Source organism: Bufo bufo, chromosome 4 (genome assembly GCF_905171765.1).
Source record: "Bufo bufo chromosome 4, aBufBuf1.1, whole genome shotgun sequence".
NCBI lineage: Eukaryota > Metazoa > Chordata > Amphibia > Anura > Bufonidae > Bufo > Bufo bufo.
The window spans coordinates 382314395-382338187 of NC_053392.1; the positions used below are offsets into that span (position 1 = coordinate 382314395).

The following is a 23793-nucleotide window of genomic DNA, read 5'->3' on the forward strand; positions in this document are numbered from 1 at the left end:
CACTTTTATTCTATGTATTACTATGATACGCCATAACTTTAGAGGTATTTTATTAATTACATATGAGTAATTTACTAATATACATCTACTACCCAGTAGATGAAACCATTAAAGGGGTTATCCTAGAATTTTATACTGATGATCTGCCCTCAGGATAGGTCAGCAGTATCAGATTGACAGGGGTCAAACTCCCAGGGCCTCCACCAATCAAATGTTAGAAGATGCCACAGGGGGCATGTCCTTCAGGGGTGTTTTTTTTCTGCTGAAGCTGTAACAGTAGACATGGCTAGTGGCAGATAAAAGATGGAACTGAGCAAGTGCATCCACGTCAGCAATGTTAGCAATCAGGTAGAAAGAGAAATAATGAAAATAACAAACAGCAATTGGTGCTATATATTTTCTTGATTAATTCAGTGGCCATTCAGATCCAGCTGCTAGTTTGAAAAATGCATATTTCTTTTTTCTAATTCTGAAGCAGCCCCAGAAGGGAAGCCATGGTTGAACAGAAGGCAGGTGAGTATTTTTTTTAAACCCACTGATGCATAACCCACATTCCAACCTATCGGAATCCCAGAATGATTTTTGAGTTTGTGGAATAAAAGGAGGCATGTGGTCCATTAATTTGCATGTGTTTATAACATATTCATTGATGAGCCATAACATTAAAAACTAATATTTTGTAGGTCTCCCTCATGCCACCAAAACAGCTCTGATGCACGGAGTCCACAAGACCTCTGAGGGTGTTTTGTGGTATCTGATACAAAGACATTAGCAGCAGATTCTTTAGGTCCTTAAAGGGGTTGTCCGGGTTTAGAGCTGAACCCGGACATACCCTTATTTTCACCAAGACAGCCCCCCTGAGGCTAGCATCGGAGCATCTCATGCTCCGATGCGCTCCCTTGCCCTGTGCTAAATCGCGCAGGGCATGGGCTCTTTTGTTTTTAATAACACACTGCCGGGCGATAACTTCCGCCCGGCAGTGTGTTCGGTGACGTCACGGGCTCTGAGAGGCGGGCTTTAGCTCTGCCCTAGCCGTTTTACTGGCTAGGGCAGAGCTAAATCCCGCCCACCTGTGCCGGTGACGTCACCGGGTTCCTGGCAGCTCCATAGAGTGCCGGTACGTCACCTGATCTCCAAAAAATGCCTTTGCCCTGCGCAATTTAGCGCAGGGCAAAGGAGAGCATCGGAATATAAACTGCTCCGATGCTCCTGTTAGGGGGGCTGCCGGGGTGAAAATGGAGGGATGTCCGGGTTCAACTCTTAACCCAGACAACCCCTTTAAGTTGTGTGTTGGGGCCCTCATTGGATTAGATGTCTTTTTCCAACACATCAAAGATTCCTCAATGAGACTGAGATTTAGAGAGTCAGTAACCTGGACCTGGTCATTTCTTCTCAAACCATTTCTGAACAATGTTTGCAGTTTAGCAGGGCACATTATCCTGCTTAAAGAAGTTGCTGCGCATAGGGAACATCATTGCCATAACAGGGTGTACTTGGTCTGAAGCAATATTTGACCAAGTAACATCGACATGAATGTCCAAAACCAAGGTTTCCATTGGGCACTCTGACTAGTCTGTGGCTACAAAGCCCCTTACACAGCGAGTCCCAATGAGGGTACTTATGCAGCGATTCTGTGCATGTTTTTGACCACACAGCAGATATGATTCTTGGCAAAATTATACAGCAGCGGGCTGACATCAATGGATTTCCAGGAGTTTTTCTCTACATTTTTTTAAACAACAGTTTTGAATAATGACTTACCCGGGTTGTAACTGTATTAAATCCAGAAATATTTATTTCATATGTTAAATCCTTATGAATACTACTGAGATTTTCCACAACATGCGCTAAATGTATTTCTATTGTGGTATCATAAAAAAATAGGTTGACTTCTGGAGGATCAAGTATAGCTGGAAAATAAAAATTGAAAAGGAAATGAAATCTAGTTCACATGGGCTACATTGCTTTTCTTATTACAGGAGCTATAACAGATAATATCTTAATAATAGATCTTAAATGGGCTGTCTGGAACTTTAGTATTGATATCCTTAGGATAGGTTATCAATATCACATTGGCGGAGGTTTGACTCCCTGCAACTTTGCCGATGAGCTGTTTTGCACTAAAGACAGCCACTGTAACTACTGTGCTAATACATTGCACTGGGAAGGCAGTTAACTCTCAGTACCAAAATATTAAGGTATATTCAATATGAGAGCAAATCTAAATCGCACATCCTCAATACTATGCTTTTGATATAAAGAACTGTTTAACATTACAGCATGATACAGCGTGGCTATACAGCGCTATTGTCAATCTATTGCTGTGCACTAGTATACACAGTTTGATCAAAGAGCATAGGCCCACTTACCATGACAAGGTTGCCTCTTTAAAGTGGGGACCTACTCTAACTTTGGCGCGGCACTGTGCGGCGACCGTCACGCCCCCACACCGCTCCAGCAGGCAATGGGACCCAGCAGCCGCACGGTGCCCTCACCGTGCGGCAGAGCCACCTACGCCCTGGGCCCCATCACTCCACCAGCATGGCACAAACGCAGCGACGGCCACCGTAGGCCGTGGACAGGCTGGTAGGCTGTGGACAGCTGAGCTCTTTGCACCAGTTCACATGCGGTAAGTGGGCCTATGCTCTTTGATCAAACGGTATACTAATGCCTCCTAATAGTGCACAGCAAATGATTGATAATAGTGCTGTATAGCCATGTTTTATCATGCTGAAAATTGAAAACAGTTGTCATATCAGAAGTATAGGAATGAGGATGTGCGATTTAGATTTTCTCTAATACATGAAACCAAAATATTAAGGTACAAGAGCTGTGCCTCTGTCATCACTTGTGGATGTCGGCTGCACTCTCCAGTCCTGATCATTTAGCCCCCAAAGGTGCCATAGTCAGTAAGGTGGTTAGAGAGAGTAAGGCTCCTTGCAGAGGAGCGTTTTTCATGCTGCGAGTCCGCAGCGCAGCTCCTGGCCTGACCTCCCTGCACTGACGTGCGTCACATAGCATTATATTGATTCATGACGCTATATAACGCTTACAGTTCTGGAATTTATTGGATAACACTGGCAGCATTATGTCAGGAGTCAGCGTGACAAACGCTCGTCTGCAAGGTACTTAAGGGGGCTCCCTCTCTCAACCCATCACCATGGTGGCTTGAGGCTAAGGAACCGTTCACACAACGGCTTTTACAGTTGAATTTTGGGGTGGACGACTGCGCCGAAATTCCACTGAAAATGCGCTGCCAGCTGCATCCTTTCCGCCTCCCGAGCGGAGGCTTATAGCTGCAGCTGCGCCAAGAAGGGACATGTTATATTGATTCTAAGGGTCAGTACAATTACAATGATACCATATTTTTATTGTTTTTCTTGTGTTTTAATAATAATTTTGTCTGTTAGGACTCCTATTTCGGAATGTGTATGACAATTATTTTGGGAGGTAAAACAACTCCTAAAACTAAAACAATTCGCCATATTGATTTTTCTTTTCCTCTATTCCGCTTAATAGTTTGGGCATTTTGGGATGTGGGATACGAATGTTTATTATTTTTATTTTATATTTATTTTTCTTTGTAAAATGGGGAAAGGGAGAGGGCGATAATTATATATTTTTTTTATAATTTTAAAAACAATTTCTTACTTTTTTTTACACTTATTCTCCCTAAGGAACCTAACATGCAATCATTTCTCCCTTTTTCTGATAGCTTCTCCCTTAGACTGCAATGGTAAATCAGAATTGCTACCTTCCTATCAAGTTCTGCCACAGGCAGGGCCTGATAGGAACTTCACTATGACAGGTCTCAGAGCTGTCAGAAAGTCCAAGTTTGCCATGGCAACCAAAATTTTGCTGTATGGGAGCCTTTTGGACCCCAGGAGCGTAGAGCTCCCAGTAGTTTACTGCTCAGATGCAGTGGTCACAATTGACCATGGCATCTGAGAGGTTAAAAGTCCATGATCGATGTTATCGCTGATCAAGGACTCTGCCTCTGGGTGTCTGCTGTGTAAAACAGCAGGCACCGGGCAGCTATGTTTAAAGTCTCATGTATGGTGGATGTCGGGAAGGGGTTAAGCAAGAGAATTTACATTGGCAGAAGTTGAAAAACATAGAAAAACTATATACAGTGGTGCTTGAAAGGTTGTGAATCTTTCAGAATTTTCTATATTTCTGCATTAATTTGAGCTAGGACTACATTGAATTTTTACACAAGTCCTAAAAGTGAATAAAGATAACCAAATCAAACAAATGATTCCAACATCTAATACTTGGTCCAATATCACACTTCTGTGAGGGGCAAAAGTATGTGAACCTTTAGGATTAGAAGATAATTTGAAGCTGCAATAAAAGTCAGGTGTTTTTAATCAACGGGGTGACAATTTGGTGTAAGTGGGCAATCAGCTTTATTTAACCCTTTAGTGACCACCAATACACCTTTTTACAGAGGGCCCAGTCTAAGCCCATGAGAGCTGCACTCCTGCTGTAACGACCCGGACTGGCAGGAGTGCCATTTTGGGTCCGTTTAACCCATTACATGCACAAACAATGGCACCTGTGGCATGTAAGCTCCAAAAGATGATGATCGCGCTGCCTATGAGTGTAGGATTCCACTCCCAGATTCTTTTCCCAAATGCGCAGTTGTTTCACCTTGTAGCCAAACAATCGGATTCCAGAGGCTGGTGCCCTCACGTACACCCGCACCCTAGAAAGAAGTTTTTACACAATAGTGAAGTTCCACCACCACCTAAAATCAGAATGTCCTTATCTCAAGATAAGGACATTCTGATTTTAGAAGGCTGAATTTTTATGTCTATTTTGTAAGTACAATAAATAGATTTTAGCGGAATTACCTGGTGGAACTTCACTATTGTGTAAAAACTTCTTTCTAGGGTGCAGGTGTACGTGAGTGCACCAGCCTCTGGAATCCGATTGTTTGGCTACAAGGTGAAACAACTGCGCATTTGGGAAAATAATCTGGGAGTGGAATCCTACACTCATAGGCAGCGCAATCATCATCTTTTGGAACTTTTGACTGTGAAGCGAACTTTACCCACGTTTCTTGGTGGATCTGCAGCGCCGATAAGTAACCACAGAGAATAGAGACTGTTTGAATTTTGTGGCATGTAAGCGGTTACAGAGGGAGCAGACTCTGTCTGTACCCCATTGGCACCACACAAATGATATCATGGGGTGCCAATGTGTATGCACTCAGGCCTGCCTCTAGAGCAGTGATGGCAAACCTATGGCACGGGTGACAGAGGAGGCACTCAGAGCCCTCTCTGTGGGCACCTGCACCCTTGAAATAGTCTATGGTGTACCAATATGCCTTTTCCTGCCATTCATCAGCACAGGGCGCACTATGAACAGCACAAGCAGCGCATTGAATGTAGGCAGGATATTATAGCTAAATGATAAAGTACATGGAAGATATACTACACTGGACTGTAGGATTCAGGTTAAATTGCCGTGTTGGCACTTCACGATAAATAAGTGGGTTTTGGGTTACAGCTTGGGCACTCAGTCTCTAAAAGGTTCGCCATCACTGCTCTAGAGTGTCCCAGCAGGCAGTGCCTTTCTGCTGGTGAATGTCAGTATAGCACTGACATTAAAATGCATTGCACTACAGGAATAGTGCAGTGTATTTTAGAAGTGATCAAAAGATGGCCTATTTATAGTCCCTGTGTGGGACTATTAAATAAAGTAAAAAAATAATTTTTGATAAAACAAAATTCCAAGTAAAGAAATACACATATTTTCCATTGAAAAAATGCTTCTCAATTGAAAAAAATTGAAAAAATAAAATCTCTTCCACATATTTGGAATCACCATGTCCGTAACTACCTGCACTACACAATTATCATGTAATTTACGGTGAATGCTGTAAAAAAAATGCCAGAATTGCTGCTTTTTGGCCACCAGAAAAGAGATCAAAAAGTGTTATGTACAATAAAATGATAACAATGAAAATTACAAGTTGTCCTTTAAAAATCAAGCCCTCACACAACTCAGTAGAAAGTATATAAAAAAAATTTAATAAAAGTTAAAGTCAGTAATTTATGTGTGCCTCAAAATGGCACTATTAAAAAACTACAGCTTGCACCAAAAAACAAGCCCTCATATGGCTACGTAGATGGAAAAATAAAAAAGTTATAGCTCTTGGAAGGCAAAGATGAAAACATTTTAAAAAGTCGTTAAGACCCAAAACAGGCTGGTCACTAAGGGGTTAAATAACTGAGATCTATCAAAGTCTGATCTTCACAACCACATGCTTGGAAGTGTATCATGGCATAAACATAGGAGATTTCTGAGAACTTCAGAAGAAGAGTTGTTGATGATTGGGCTGAAGAAAGTCAGACAAATCCATCTTTAAAGAGTTCGGACTACACCAATACACAGTCTGATACAGTTACAGGCATTTATCAAAGCGTTTCCAGCGTAAAAAAAAATTAAAGCTTTTCACTTCTCTTACCACTTTTTAAAAGTGACAAGAAAAGTATGTGGGGTTTAGTTTGAGGGGGTGTAGACTATGCAACCAGATGGATTTACTATATTTTACACCAGAAACTGGGATAGATGATCACCAGCGCATAGAAAAAACTCTGCATTCCAGCATAAAAACCTCATTCCATCTGTGAAACATGGTGGTATTGTGGTTTGGGCCTACGTAGTATTGTGGTTTGGGCCTGTTTTGTTGCATCTGGGCTAAGATGGCTTGCCATTGTTGATGAAACAATGAATTCTGAATTATACCAACAAATTCTAAAGGAAAATGTCACGATATCTGTAAAGGAGCTGAATCACAAAAGAACATGGTCATGCAGCAAGACAACAAACCTTAAACACACAAGCCGTTCTGCCAAAGAATGGTTAAAGAATAATAAAGTTAACGTTTTGGAATAGTCAAGTCCTCACCTTAATCCAATGGAAATGTTGGGGAAGGACCTGAAGAAAATACGGTAATCAGATCGGCAAAATGCCACAGTTCATTAGTGGTTAGAGGGGGTAAGGAAGCTCCTTGCTCACTTAATCACCATGGCATCTTGGGGCTAACAATGGCCCTCCATGTATAGATGCCTATTAGGCCATACTATTGCCAGGACCTAATAGGCATTATGGCAGTTTATAAAGTCACTAACTGACATAATATACTGCAATACACTGGTATTGAAGTGGATTATATGGATGATCAGAAAATTGCATGTTCAAGTCCCATATCCATATGAGGTCTTGTTTTTTTGTAGGACAAGTTATATTTTATTAATTGTACAATATAATCTACCATATCACATATTGGAAAATGGGAAAATGTAAATGTGAATGTGATGTGAAATTGTAAAAAGAAATGCAATTCTACTATTGTTGTTTTGGGGCTTTTGTTTTTACTGTGATAGCTGTGCTCTGAAACTGACATGCTACTGTACCTTTAATTGTGGGGCAGTATCATTACAGCAAAACCAAATTGTTGAGTTTTTCTTATGCTCTAATAGTTTTAAAAAAATTTACTTTGTTAAAACATTGTTTATTTGTCACCATATTCTGACACCAATAACTTTCCATCTGCAGAACTGTGTGAGAATTTGCACTTTGTATTTTCAATCACTTTTCATTAAATTTTTTGGGGGGAGACAAGGTGACCAAAAAAAGTCATTCAGGCATTTTGATAGTTTTTTCCAAATGCATTTATTAGAACGGATTAATACTTTTATATTTTAATAGTTCAGATGTTTCAGATGCAGCAATAACATTATGTTATTTGTTTATTAATTCTATATACAGAATTCATTTTAGTACTTTTATATTTTTTTATAACCAATTTTTTACCTTTTACTACAGAAGTTTACTATTGCAGTCACTGCAGGTGGGTGTCAGCTGTGTAACAGAGCTAGGTTCTGCCAAGTATGGAGTGGGCTCCTAGTTGCTAAAGTTTTTCTTTTAGACCAATTTTGCATGACAATTCTTGCCTAAAATTCTGTTGCAAATGAAGTAAACCAATACTTGGTATATAAGTAGACAAAAATATCTAGCTATGCCCAAATTTATCTTCCAGTATGAGTCACTGTAATAAGGTTGGTGCATGTCTAAGTAGAGTTAAGCGAACCCGAACTGTAAAGTTCGGGTTCGTACCGAACTTTTGGGTTTTCGGCACCCAGATCCGAACCCGAACATTTATGTAAAAGTTCGGTGTTCGCCGATTTTTATGGCACTTTTTGAAAGGCTGCACAGCAGCCAATCAACAAGCGTCATACTACTTGACCCAAAAGGCCATCACAGCCATGCCTACTATTGGCATGGCTGTGATTGGCCAACTGCAGCATGTGACCCAGCCTCTATTTAAGCTGGAGTCACGTAGCGCCGCTCATCACTCTGCTCGGATTAGTGTAGGGAGAGGCTGCAGCTGCTGTGAGGGAGAAATATGATCAAGAACTGGTTTATGTACTCAGCGATCTACAGAAAAAGTGTTTTGTGGGTGCAGTGCACAATTTTTTTAAGCCTGCACTGAGCCAACTACTGCTGAAAACAAACTTTTTTTTCTTCAGTTAGTCAATATCAATACATGATCGGCAGCCATTTTATGCAACGATAGTGCACCAGCACAGGCTATCTGCATGTCTGCAAGTCCAGAAATACAGCTTTGGCATACTGGGGTGAAAAAAGACTGACATACTGCACATCTGGGATTAGACAAGCATAAGTGACTGTCACATTTAGGACAGAAATACAGCTTTTTGGTTAGGGTGAAAAAACCCTCTAATATACTGCACATCTGGGATTAGACAAGCATAGGTGACTGTCACATTTAGGCCAGAAATACAGCTTTTTGGTTACTGGGGTGAAAAAAGCCTCTAATATATTGCACATCTGGGATTACAAGTGCATAAGTGACTGTCACATTTAGGCCATAAATACGGCTTTGGCATACTGGGGTGAAAAAAAAACTCTCATACTGCACATCTGGGATTAGACAAGCATAAGTGACTGTCACATTTAGGACAGAAATACAGCTTTTTGGTTAGGGTGAAAAAACCCTCTAATATACTGCACATCTGGGATTAGACAAGCATAAGTGACTGTCACATTTAGGACAGAAATACAGCTTTTTGGTTAGGGTGAAAAAAACCTCTAATATACTGCACATCTGGGATTAGACAAGCATAAGTGACTCAAATTTAGGACAGAAATACAGCTTTTTGGTTAGGGTGAAAAAACCCTCTAATATACTGCATATCTGGGATTAGACAAGCATGAGTGACTATCACATTTAGGACAGAAATATAGCTTTTTGGTTAGGGTGAAAAAACCCTCTAATATACTGCACATCTGGGATTAGACAAGTAGGGATGAGCGAACCCGAACTGTATATTTCGGGTTCGTACCGAATTTTGGGGTGTTCGTGACACGGACCCGAACCCGAACATTTACGTAAAAGTCCGGGTCCAGGTTCGGTGTTCGGCGCTTTTTGAAAGGCTGCAAAGCAGCCAATCAACAAGCGTCATACTACTTGCCCCAAGAGGCTATCACAGCCATGCCTACTATTGGCATGGCTGTGATTGGCCAGTGCAGCATGTGACCCAGCCTCTATTTAAGCTGGAGTCACGTAGCGCAGCACGTCACTCTGCTCTGATCAGTGTAGGGATAGGATGCAGCTGCTGCTGTTAGGGCCAGATTAGGCAGGGATTTACTCATCAAAAACACTTACTGAAGTTATCGATCTACAGCTGTGCATCATTCAACTTCTGCTAGTTAATTGGTCACTGTTTTTAGGCTGCCCAGAGCGTTTTTCAGTAATTTTTTTCTGGGGTAATTGGCGGACATTTTGTGTCTTGTGGTGCGCCAGCACAAGCTGCCACCAAGTCCATTTAACCATCAATAGTGTGTTTTTTTTTGCTATATCCTACATCAGGGGCTTGGCTGTGCTTGCTATTTTACTGAGGGGTGAAATACAATTGCCAAAATAGCAGTACCTTAAATCTGGTGTTTCAGCTGTGGCTAGCCAATTGTAATACTGTCTGCTGTCTGGCAAAGGATATATTTTTTTCTGGGTTGAAATACAATTCCCAAATTAGCAATTCCCTAAATCAGTGGTTTTTGCTGTAGCAGGCCAAGTTTAAATCTATCCATAAAAGGGTATATTACATTGAAGGTGCTGATAGGGTCATTCTCAATAACTTCACACGCTACCGTGCATCTCCAAGTGTAATTCTGTCCATAAAGGGATACCTGTCATCCATCTAGGGCCTAAATACTAGGCCTAAAATTTATATTCAGCTAAATCCGAGGTTACTGCTGTGGCTGGTCAAGTTAATTAGTGTCCGTCAAAGCACAGTTTTTGTTCTTGGTTGAAATACAATTCCCAAATTAGCAATTCCCTAAATCAGTGGTTTCTGCTGTGTCTCTATTAGTGTAATACGGTACCTAAATAGATAGCCAGAAAGTGTTAGGTGCCTGTAAAAAAAGGCCTGAATTTGAATTCAATACATTGGTCTAAATAATTTTTTTCTTATTGTGGTGAACGGTAACAATGAGGAAAACATCTAGTAAGGGACGCGGACATGGTCGTGGTGGTGTTAGTGGACCCTCTGGTGCTGGGAGAGGACGTGGCCATTCTGCCACAGCCACACGTCCTAGTGTACCAACTACCTCAGGTCACAGTAGACGCCAGAATTTACAGCGATATTTGGTGGGGCCCAATGCCGTTCTAAGGATGGTAAGGCCTGAGCAGGTACAGGCATTAGTCAATTGGGTGGCCGACAGTGGATCCAGCACGTTCACATTATCTCCCACCCAGTCTTCTACAGATGGCACCTGAAAACCAAGCCCATACGTCTGTCACATCACCCCCATGCATATCAGGGAAACTGTCTGAGCCTCAACTTATGCAGCAGTCTCTTATGCTGTTTGAAGACTCTGCTAGCAGGGTTTGTCAAGGGCATCCACCTAGCCCTTCCCCAGCGGTGGAAGACATAGAATGCACTGAAGCACAACCACTTATGTTTCCTGATGATGAGGACATGGGAATACCACCTCAGCACGTCTCTGATGATGAAACACAGGTGCCAACTGCTGCGTCTTTCTTCAGTGTGCAGACCGAACAGGAGGTCAGGGAGGAACACTGGGTGGAAGACGATGCAGGGGACAATGAGGTCCTAGACCCCACATGTAATGAAGGTCATGCCACTGACTTTCAGAGTTCGGAGGAAGAGGCAGTGGTGAGACCGAGCCAACAGTGTAGCAAAAGAGGGAGCAGTGGGCAAAAGCAGAACACCCGCTGCCAAGAGAGTTCGCCTGCTACTGGCCAACACCACCTGGGACAGAGCACCCCAAAGGCAGCTTCAAGGAGTTCCCTGGCGTGGCAGTTCTTCAAACAATGTGCTGACGACAAGACCCGAGTGGTTTGCACGCTGTGCCATCAGAGCCTGAAGTGAGGCATTAACGTTCTGAACCTTAGCACAACCTGCATGACCAGGCATCTGCATGCAAAGCATAGTTCATGCTTTGCATGCAGATGCCTGGTCATGCATGTTGTGCTAAGGTTCAGAACAGTGGAGTAAACACCTTAAAAACAAGGAACTCACTCACTACCTCTTATGCTGCAGCCTCGGCCTCTTCCTCCGCCTCTGGAGGAACGTTGGCACCTGCCGCCCAGCAAACAGAGGACGTACCACCAACACCACCACCTCCGTCACAAAGCATCTCCACCATGTCACACGGCAGCGTTCAGCTCTCCATCTCACAAACATTTGAGAGAAAGCGTAAATTACCACCTAGCCACCCTCGATCCCTGGCCCTGAATGCCAGCATTTCTAAACTACTGGCCTATGAAATGCTGTCATTCAGGCTGGTGGACACAGACAGCTTCAAACAGCTCATGTCGCTTGCTGTCCCACAGTATGTTGTTCCCAGCCGCCACTACTTCTCCAAGAGAGCCGTGCCTTCCCTGCACAACCAAGTATCCAAAAAAATCAAGTGTGCACTGCGGAACGCCATCTGTGGCAAGGTCCACCTAACCACAGATACGTGGACCAGTAAGTATGGCCAGGGACGCTATATCTCCCTAACTGCACACTGGGTAAATGTAGTGGCGGCTGGGCCCCAAGCGGAGAGCTCTTTGGCGCACGTCCTTCCGCAGCCAAGGATCGCAGGGCATCATTCGTTGCCTGCTGTAGCCTCCTCCTCCGCTTCCTCTTCCTCTTCTTCCACCTACTCATCCAGTCAGCCACACACCTTCACCACCAACTTCAGCACAGCCCAGGGTAAACGTCAGCAGGCCATTCTGAAACTCATATGTTTGGGGGACAGGCCCCACACCGCGCAGGAGTTGTGGCGGGGTATTGAACAACAGACCGACGAGTGGTTGCTGCCAGTGAGCCTCAAGCCCGGCCTGGTGGTGTGCGATAATGGGCGAAATCTCGTCGCAGCTCTGGGACTAGCCGGTTTGACACACATCCCTTGTCTGGCCCATGTGCTGAATTTGGTGGTGCAGAAGTTCATTCACAACTACCCCGACATGTCAGAGCTGCTGCATAAAGTGCGGGCCGTCTGTGCGCGCTTACGGCGTTCACATCCTGCTGCTGCTGGCCTGTCTGCGCTACAGCGTAGCTTCGGCCTTCCCGCTCACTGCCTAATATGCGTCGTGCCCACCAGGTGGAACTCCACCTTGCACATGCTGGACAGACTGTGTGAGAAGCAGCAGGCCATAGTGGAGTTTCAGCTGCAGCACGCACGGGTCAGTAACACTGCGGAACAGCACCACTTCACCACCAATGACTGGGCCTCCATGCGAGACCTGTGTGCCCTGTTGTGCTGTTTCGAGTACTCCACCAACATGGCCAGTGGCGATGACGCCGTTATCAGCGTTACAATACCATTTCTATGTCTCCTTGAGAAAACACTTAGGGCGATGATGGAAGAGGAGGTGGCCCAGGAGGAGGAGGAGGAGGAAGAGGGGTCATTTTTAGCACTTTCAGGCCAGTCTCTTAGAAGTGACTCAGAGGGAGTTTTTTTGCAACAGCAGAGGCCAGGTACAAATGTGGCCAGACAGGGCCCACAACTGGAGGACGAGGATGAGGAGGAGGTGGAGGAGGATGAGGATGAAGCATGTTCACAGCGGGGTGGCACCCAGCGCAGCTCGGGCCCATCACTGGTGCGTGGCTGGGGGGAAACGGAGGACGCAGACGATACGCCTCCCACAGAGGACAGCTTGTCCTTACCTCTGGGCAGCCTGGCACACATGAGCGACTACATGCTGCTGTGCCTGCGCAACGACTGCAGAGTTGCCCACATTTTAATGTGTGCTGACTACTGGGTGGCCACCCTGCTGGATCCCCGTTACAAAGACCATGTGCCGTCCTTAATTCCCTTACTGGAGCGTGATCGGAAGATGCGCGACTACAGGTGCACGCTGGTAGACGAGCTCCTGAGAGCATTCCCGACTGATGCCGGGGGACAAGTGGAAGCACAAGGTGAAGGCAGGGGAGGAGGAAGAGGTCGCCAACGCAGCTGTGTCAGCGCCAGCACCTCAGAAGGCAGGGTTAGCACGGCCGACATGTGGAAAACCTTTGTCACCTCGCCGCAACAACCAGCCCCAACTGCGGATATGGAGCGTGTTAGCAGGAGGCAGCATTTGAACAACATGGTGGAACAGTACCTGTGCACACGACTACACGTACTGACTGATGGTTCTGCCCCATTCAACTTCTGGGTCTCCAAATTGTCCACATGGCCAGAGCTTGCCCTGTATGCCTTGGAGGTGCTGGCCTGCCCTGCAGCCAGTGTACTCTGAACGTGTATTTAGCACAGCAGGAGGCGTCATTACAGACAGATGCAGCCGCCTGTCCACAGCCAACGTGGACAAGCTCACGTTCATTAAAATGAACCTGGCTTGGATCTCACAAGACTTGTCTGTACCTTGTGCAGAATAGACATTTATACCACCATCAAACATACATTCTTGTACTCAAGTCAAGTGCAATGATTCTTTGTTTTCTTTTTTTTTAATTTGTCCCAATATTTTGGGGGCTACCTACCCAATAATAAAAATAAAAAAACATTGTTGGCTACCTCCTCTACAACACCACATTCACCGCCTCCTCAACCTCCGACTCAATATCCACCTCCTTATCTGAGTTGTAGGTTAATAATTTGTAATTTTTTGTTATTTTATTTCATTTTAAGTTATTTCCCTATCCACATTTGTTTGCAGAGCAGTTGCCATGCTCTTAAGCACATTTTGCTGCCTTTTACATCCCTCTAGCCTTTTCAAGGACTATTTTAAGTGCCAATTTTAGTGCCCTAAATTGAAAAAATTCTTATTTTTAATTGTCGGGTGCCATTTTACCATTTTTTGCGTATACAAACCCCTGCTGTGCTGGGTGACAGGTGCCTAAATCTCTCGAAATCCTCTGTTCTATTGCTGGGTGACATGAACCCCCTTTTGCTGTGAATGAACCCCTGCTGTGCCTGGGTGACAGGGGCCTAAATCTCTCAAAATCCACTGTTGTATTGCTGGGTGACAAGAACCCCCTTTTGCCGTGAATGAACCCCTGCTGTGCCTGGGTGACAGGGGCCTAAATCTCTCAAAATCCTCTGTTCTATTGCTGGGTGACATGAACCCCCTTTTACCGTGAATGAACCCCTGCTGTGCCTGGGTGACAGGGGCCTAAATCTTTCAAAATCGTCTGTTACTGATCGGAAGATGCGTGACTACAAGCGCACGGTGATGATGGCATTCCCACCTGACAGCGGGGGCACAGTGGAAGCACAAGGAGAAGGCAGAGGAGGAGGAAGAGGTCGCCAACGCAGCTGGGGCACCACCAGCACCTGAGAAGGCAGGGTTAGCATGGCCAAAATGTGGAAAAGCTTTGTCAGCCTTGGAGGTGCTGACCTGCCCTGCAGCCAGTGTATAGTGTGAACGTGTGTTTAGCACGGCAGAGAGCATTATCACAGGCCGCAGCCAATGTGGACAAGCTTACGTTTATTAAAATGAACCAGGCATGGATCCCACAGGACTTGTCCGTACCTTGTGCAGAATATACATTTATACCAGCCTCAACCATCCATTCTTGTACTCAAGTGCACTTATTCTCTGTTTTATTTTGTTATATGTCCCAATATTTTGGGGGATACCTCAATTTAAAAATAACACAAATCAGTGTTGGCTACCTATTCCTCCTTCACCGCCGCTTCCACCTACACCGCCACATCCACCCATCCACCGCCTCCTCAACCTCCTACTCCTAGTCAGATCCAGACTATTTTTATTTTTTCTGTATTTTATGTTATTTTAAGTCATTTCCCCATCCACATTTGTTTGCAGAACAGTTGTCATGCTCTTAAGCACATTTGTATGCCTTTTGCAGCCCTCTAGCCCTTTCCAGGACTATTTTAGAGCCATTTTAGTGCCCAAAAGTTCGGGTCCCCATTGACTTCAATGGGGTTTGGGTTCGGGGGTCAAGTTCGGCCGAACCCGAACATCCAGGTGTCCGCTCAACTCTATCTGTAAGTTTACACCATCTATAGGATTAGAATCTGCTACTATATGTGCAGAGAGATACATTCCATATAGACAAACATCTCTGTTTTGTCTTTGAAAACTGCCCCCAAGATATACACCACCAATGTGCTCTGTGTGAATCCAGTCTTAAAAATAATAGAGCAGTCTATTTACTCATATAATGAACATAAGAAACTGCAGTAGTACAGTTTTATACAGTGTTAGCCATCCATAAAGGCAATAAGTGCAGTCCTATTACACCTTTTTTATTGGCTAAGTGGTATACAGTCGTGGCCAAAAGTTTTGAGAATGACACAAATATTAGTTTTCACAAAGTTTGCTGCTAAACTGCTTTTAGATCTTTGTATCCGTTTGTTTCTGTGATGTAGTGAAATATAATTACACGCACTTCATACGTTTCAAAGGCTTTTATCGACAATTACATGACATTTATGCAAAGAGTCAGTATTTGCAGTGTTGGCCCTTCTTTTTCAGGACCTCTGCAATTCGACTGGGCATGCTCTCAATCAACTTCTGGGCCAATTCCTGACAGATAGCAACCCATTCTTTCATAATCACTTCTTGGAGTTTGTCAGAATTAGTGGGTTTTTGTTTGTCCACCCGCCTCTTGAAGATTGACCAAAAGTTCTCAATGGGATTAAGATCTGGGGAGTTTCCAGGCCATGGACCCAAAATGTCAACGTTTTGGTCTCCGAGCCACTTAGTTATCACTTTTGCCTTATGGCACGGTGCTCCATCGTGCTGGAAAATGCATTGTTCTTCACCAAACTGTTGTTGGATTGTTGGAAGAAGTTGCTGTTGGAGGGTGTTTTGGTACCATTCTTTATTCATGGCTGTGTTTTTGGGCAAAATTGTGAGTGAGCCCACTCCCTTGAATGAGAAGCAACCCCACACATGAATGGTCTCAGGATGCTTTACTGTTGGCATGACACAGGACTGATGGTAGCGCTCACCTTTTCTTCTCCAGACAAGCCTTTTTCCAGATGCCCCAAACAATCGGAAAGAGGCTTCATCGGAGAATATGACTTTGCCCCAGTCCTCAGCAGTCCATTCGCCATACTTTCTGCAGAAGATAAATCTGTCCCTGATGTTTTTTTGGAGAGAAGTGGCTTCTTTGCTGCCCTTCTTGACACCAGGCCATCTTCCAAAAGTCTTCGCCTCACTGTGCGTGCAGATGCGCTCACACCTGCCTGCTGCCATTCCTGAGCAAGCTCTGCACTGGTGGCACTCCGATCCCACAGCTGAATCCTCTTTAGGAGACGATCCTGGCGCTTGCTGGACTTTCTTGGACGCCCTGAAGCCTTCTTAACAAGAATTTAACCTCTTTCCTTGAAGTTCTTGATGATCCTATAAATTGTTGATTGAGGTGCAATCTTAGTAGCCACAATATCCTTGCCTGTGAAGCCATTTTTATGCAACGCAATGATGGCTGCACGCGTTTCTTTGCAGGTCACCATGGTTAACAATGGAAGAACAATGACTTCAAGCATCACCCTCCTTTTAACATGTCAAGTCTGCCATTTTAACCCAATCAGCCTGACATAATGATCTCCAGCCTTGTGCTCGTCAACATTCTCATCTGAGTTAACAAGACGATTACTGAAATGATCTCAGCAGGTCCTTTAATGACAGCAATGAAATGCAGTGGAAAGGTTTTTTGGGGATTAAGTTAATTTTCATGGCAAAGAAGGACTATGCAATTCATCTGATCACTCTTCATAACATTCTGGAGTATATGCAAATTGCTATTATAAAAACTTAAGCAGCAACTTTTCCAATGTCCAATATTTATGTAATTCTCAAAACTTTTGGCCACGACTGTACACAAACAAGTTTTCAAAACAGCTTAGGTCTCATCTTCAGTTATTGCAGAAGAGACCTAAACTGCCTTGAAAGTTGGCATCTGTAATCTATCCAGCCAACACAAAAGGAATCACATAACTACAATAAGAGGTTGCAGGCATGATTCCCCCAATGGCCTACAAAATTTGTTGAACTACTATACTAGTGAGGGATTTCTTGGAGAACCAAGAAGAATGTTGCCCATAACCAGAATCCCACACAATTTAGATGGAAACCAAGGGGCCGCTATATTGTGCTTCCACAGGTGCTCCTATTGTCTGCGTTCACTCCTGTCACAGGTTACATAGATAAGATGTGCATACTCACTGTCAAATAATGGTTTAAATCGATCTGTTTGTATGCTACAGTTTTGGTCACTGATAACTACCATGCCATAATATTTAGATGTAAGATGGCTTGTTTCTTTTGTTAGGTCACACCAGTTCTGAGTGATATTTGTGCATTCTGCTTTCTTCCACCAGAGGTCTTTCCCATATCTATGAATCAAGGAAATAAAATATGAAAACACCAAAGCAAAAAAAATAAAAAATCATGTTGATGAAAAGAAATCTGCAGAGTTCCAAAAATATTCAAGTAACATTCCTGTCATTTAAAGGGGTTTTCTGTCATAAAAAATATGATCTTAACAGTTGTGGGTGTTTTTCAAACATTTAAAAAGCAATACTCACCTTACAGATTCACCAGCACTCTCATACCAATGCTGCCTGGTCCTCCGCCACTCCCTACTTCCTGATCCATTGATCACTTTCTGATACAGAGGTATGTGACCGCTGCAGTCAATCACCAAGTGTAACAGGTCACCTCTGCAGCCAGGGATTGGTGGCTGTGGTCACATGCTCTTGTCTCAGAAAGTCATCGCTGGACCAGGAAGGAGAAAGTGACTGGGGAACTGGGCAGTATCGGTACAGAAGTGGTGGGTAGTTAATGTTTAAATAGCAGCAGTTAAGACCCTTTTATTCTGCTGTCCAACTCCTTTAAGCTGGTAATACATAGTTATTTTCAGTGGGAATTGCGAACCATCTAATATGTAAGAGGGTGTCCCAATTTTTCCCTAATGGCATATGTTGGAAAGAAGGATCAAGCTGTGGAATTTCAACATGCTCAATCCTATTACTCTTAGACTAGAGAAGCCACTGCCAAAAGAGTCTGGCTGGCAGGTAATTCATTTAGAGCTGAGCCATACGCAAGGTGAATCTTTTGGCTTATTAATTGACAGAACACTATTGTAATTGAAAGTTAAATAAAGGTTAGAATTGCAGCAGCTCCTATGTGTGTAATGGATTCTGCAGCACCAGAGGTTGCACTCTCCATGAGATGAGCACTTTGTTTTGTTTACACTTCCTTGATTGAGGAGAAGCAGTATTTTTTCAGATATCAGATATGTCATCCATCTTAGCACTTATGTAGCTCCTTAAGAGAATGCAGTATATGCTAGTAGAGTGCTCATGTGAAACATCCTTGTTGTGTCAAGCAGGCTCATAGAGTATGTCATAGATACCCATCTCCAACAGACAAGAAGCAAGATAAGTAGAGTCGCCCTGCCCTGCATCACTAATTTAAGTACTATTAAATGAAGATAAGGTATAACTTACTTTTTGTACATTACATTGTAGCGAATTCCTTCTTTTTTATTTGTTGTCCAGGTTAGGATATTTTTAAAGTTCTTGGATGAGAATTCAACTTTTAAGTCACAGGAATCATTTGCTGCAAGGAAACACGAAGCATGTACGAGGGTCATAAAATTAAAGGGGTTGTCCAGTATGAATACATTCTTGCTCAAACAGCGGGGAAAAAGGCAGCCTGGTTGCGGATTTGGGGCAACTGGAAACAATGACATTTGGTGTAGATACGGCAGCTCCGCGGAAAAAAGGGGGAGGGAGGGATGGGGGGGTTAATAAATAAGAGGGAAACTTAGTATAAGATGAGATGATGTTACTATTGTTCTGTGATATTGAAATGGAAGATTGTAGATTTCTATCTTTTGGAAAATAAAAAAAATAAAAAATAAAAAAATATATATATATATATATATATATATATATATATAAAAAAAGGGGTTGTCCAGCCTTTTCTATCTGATGGCCTATCCTCAGGATAGGCAACTACTGGGTGATTAGCAGGGATCCAGAAATTGGCACAGTGCTCGTCATGTAAAAAGTGCATGTAAAAAACTAATTAGACACCACAAAGTTGCACACTGAAACACAATTCAAATGCTAGAGAAAAGGGCCCTGCTAGCAAGATCAAGGAGATTGAATCATTAAATACCGTATGATGTGATATTATTTGTACATTGCATTTTATGTGAGGGTTACTAAATGCATACAGACCTTAATCTCAAAGTTCCATTAACATTAACGGCTATATCCACCCTTGCAATCTGTTTTATTCTTTCAATGCATCTTGAATAAAAAAATAAGTTTAAAATCTCCTTGTTTATTGTTTACAACCCAGACTGTACATGGTGTGGTGGTTGTGCTGGCCTACTGCAGCTCAGCTCCCATTCAAGTGAATGGGAACTGCAGTACATCAGCATCAGCAACTACACAGTGTATGGAGCTTTACGTTTCCACCCTGCACACTGTATAGTTACTGGCGCCTTGGCTGCCCAAAACAGCTGATTAGCTGATATTAATGACCTATTCTAAGGATAGGTTATAAATATCTGTAGCCCAAACAATCCTTTTAAGATGCAATGGAGAAAAAAATGGTTGAAAAGGTTGATATATCCTTTAAAATGGGATGTATAAAGCAATGAGTTTCTTAATGTTCACTCCCAAGATACTAAAATATTTCTAACAAATTGCATCCATAAAATATATGTCAAACTCTTAAATTATTAAAAATATATGACCCAACAAGGGCTTTAAGCCTACTTCATGTCCATCTTCTGACAAAGCAAAGATGAATTCTGTATTAGGTGGGACAGAAGAACCACTTACTACTTGTTTTCTGCTTGTAGCTTTTTTAAATGTTTGATTTACGGGCTGCTTTTATTACATACAGTGGATATAAAAAGTCTACACGCCCCTGTTAAAATGTCAGGTTTCTGTGATGTAAAAATATGAGACAAAGATAAATCATTTCAGAACTTTTTCCACCTTTAATGTGACCTATAAACTGTACCACTCAATTGAAAAACAAACTGAAATCTTTTAGGTGGAGGGAAGAAAAAATATAAAAATAAAATAATGTGGTTGCATAAGTGTGCACACCCTCTTATAACTGGGGATGTAGCTGTGTTCAGAATTAAGCAATCACATTCAAAATCATGTTAAATAGGAGTCAAATTAAATTGGGGTTAATCAGAGGCACTTTAAATGATGGCAGGTGTATGCTGACTCCTATTTAACATGATTTTGAATTTAATTCTGAACACAGCTACATCCCCAGTTATAAGAGGGTGTGCACACTTATGCAACCACATTATTTTATTTTTATATGTTTTCTTCCCTAATAGAATAGTACTATCCTTGTCCGTAATGCGGATAATAATAGGACATATTCAATTTTTTGGTGGATTGGAAATACGGACATACGGAAATGGAATGCACACAAAGTAACTTCAGATTTTTTGCGGACCCATTGAAGTGAATGGTTCTGCATATGGTCCACAAAAAACCTGAATGGACATGGAAAGAAAATAAGTTTGTGTGCATTAGCCCTAACTCTGCCCAAGCCTGTCTATACATGCCCAATCCTGTCCAGCTCCCCTTGTGCCCCCACATAGTAATTATGCCTGACTAATATGCCCACACAGAAGTGCTGGCCCCTTAGTGCCCTTCTTACAGTAGTGCTGCCCTCTTAGTAACTCCCATATAGTAGTGCTGCCCTCTACAATAACGCTGCCCAATTAGTGCCCCCTTACAGTAGCACTGCCCTTATAGTATTAATAAATTAATAAAATTAAAAAAAGGAATCCTCACCTAGCCCCATTCCCCCAATGAATGTAGCACATCCTGCTCTCCCCAGCAGCAGATGAGATACCAAACACACAAGTGTAGGTACTAGGCAAAAAATCGTATGAACACCAAACACCGTGTATAGCCAAAAACACTGGGGTTTGTTAGATATGCAACCTCTCACTCACTGTTCCCCAAAATCAGAGCATGTAAGCAAACAGGTAGACACATAATTTAACCCGTAGTATACCAGCGCCATATATGTACGGCGCTGGGCAGTGTGTCTGAAATCCCAGTGCCGTACAGCTACAGTGCGCTGATCAGGCGGGCACAGGAGCTGCGCCTGCCCAATCAGCTGCAAGGGTCCGTCACTCACTGATAACAACCTGCTCTATAAAAATATCACATGAGATGCACCCTCAGGTAAATGTTGTAAAAAAAAAAAATATGCCAAAACATCAATTTTTTGTCACCTTACTTCACAAAAAGTGTAAGACCAAGCGATCAAAAAGTCTTATGTACCCCAAAATGGTACCAATCAAACCGTCATCTCATCCCACAAAAAATGAGACCCTACCTAAGACAATCGCCCAAAAAATAAAAAAAAGTTCAAAATTAAAAATTCCAAAATGCTTTTACTGTGTAAAACTTAACAAAAATATAAATACACACATTGGGTATCGCCGCATCCGTAACAACCTGTTCTATATAAATAACACACGAGAGCCCCCTCAGGTGAATGCTGTAAAAAAATAATAAAAAAACTATGCCAAAACAGCCTTTTTTTTCACCTTGCCTCACAGAATGTGTAATACCAAAGTCTTATGTACCCCAAAATGGTAGCAATGAAAATGTCACTTCCTCCCGCAAAAAATGAGCTCCCAGATAAGACAATCACTCAAAGAATAAGAACCAATGGCACCCGCAAACCAATCCATCAAAATATGCTCTGTAAAAGTCATATTGTGCTCCTTTGGTTCTGAATCCTGCCATGTGTCCCCACAGCAGTTTACCACCACATATGGGGTGTTGTCTTATTCAGGAGAAAATGGGTAACAAATTATGACGTGCTTTTTCTCCTGTTACCCCTTGTGAAAATGAAAAATTTGGGGGTAAAGCAACATTTTATTGGAAAATTTTCATTCTCACAGCCAAGTGTTTCCAAATTCCGTAAAATGCTTAGGGGGTCAAAGTGCTTAGTACCCCCCTTAATATATTCTTTAAGGGGTGTAGTTTGCAAAATGGGGTCACTTTTTGAGGGTTTCCACTGTAGGGGTACGTCAGGGTCTCTTCAAATACATAATGGTGCGTAAAAACCATTCTAACAAAATCTGCCTCCAAAATCCATAAGGCGCTCCTTTCCTTCCGACCACTGCCACGTACCCATAGAGCAGTTTACTACCACATATGGGGTATTTCTGTAAACTGCTGAATCAGAGTAATGTATATTGAGGTTTGTTTTGCTGTTAACCCTTGCTGTGTTGCAAGGAAAAATTGATTAAGAAAAAAAATCTACAAAAAAAGTGAAATTTTGAAATTTCACCTTCATTTTCCTTTGATTCTTGTGGAACATCTCAAGGGTTTATAATGCTACTTTTACACTAGTTTTTTGCGGATCCGTCATGGATCTGCAAAAACGCTTCCATTACAATATTACAACTGCATGCATCCTTCATGAATGGATCCGGTTGTATTATGTCTTCTAGAGCCATGACGGATCCGTCTTGAACACCATTGAAAGTCAACGGGAGACGGATCCATTTTCTATTGTGCCAGATTGTGTCAGAGAAAATGGATTGGTCCCCATTGACTTACATTGTGTTCCAGGATGGATCCGTTTGGCTCCGCTTCGTCAGGCAGACAGCAAAACGCTGCAGACATTGTATGATTATATGTCTCGCGCATTGTGTGATTATATGTCTACCTGTTTGCTTACATTCTCTGATTTTGGAGAACACGAGTGCGAGGTTGCATATCTCACAACTAAAGATAAGCGAATTTCATATTTTGAAATTCGTTCACAATTCGTTTGGTGGTAAAAGGTGAATTGCGTTATGGATTCAATTACCACGGACTAACGCAATTCTATGACAGAATGCATAACGGAATGCCCTTAGAGGCATTCTGTTATTCATTCCATCATAATAGAAGTCTATGGGCTGAAAAACGGATCCATCCCGTTTCCGTTATGCAGGGGAGTTCTCTCCTGCATAACGGAAACGGGACGGGGTATGGAGCTCTGCGTGACCAATGCATTCAACTTAATAGTTACGGTATATCCACATAGGACTTTTTTTTGCTACAGAAAATTTGCAGTGGATTTTGCTGTGGATTTGATCCTACGCATTGCTAAGAGTGACATATGGAGTAGAAATCTGCTAAATATGTTAGCCTGCTGCCGATTTAAAATCCTCACTGCATGTCAACTTCCAAGCAGATTCCAAACAGATTTACTATGCAGCATGTGGATGATGTGGGCCGTGGTTCCTGGACCAAGAATGGTAGTGCACA

General features: G+C 42.7%; 1 protein-coding gene across 1 annotated transcript in view; it reads right to left on the reverse strand.

Annotated features, from left to right (window-relative positions):
* LOC120998526 (interleukin-20 receptor subunit alpha-like) overlaps window positions 1–23793 on the reverse strand; it is a 57505-nt gene that overhangs the window by 22275 nt on the left and 11437 nt on the right. Inside the window, exons 2-4 of the mRNA XM_040429203.1 lie at window positions 18973–19084; window positions 17687–17856; window positions 1762–1910 (exon numbers count right to left, since the gene is read on the reverse strand). Coding sequence (XP_040285137.1) covers window positions 1762–1910; window positions 17687–17856; window positions 18973–19084 — 431 coding nt within the window. The remainder of the gene's footprint in view (window positions 1–1761; window positions 1911–17686; window positions 17857–18972; window positions 19085–23793) is intronic.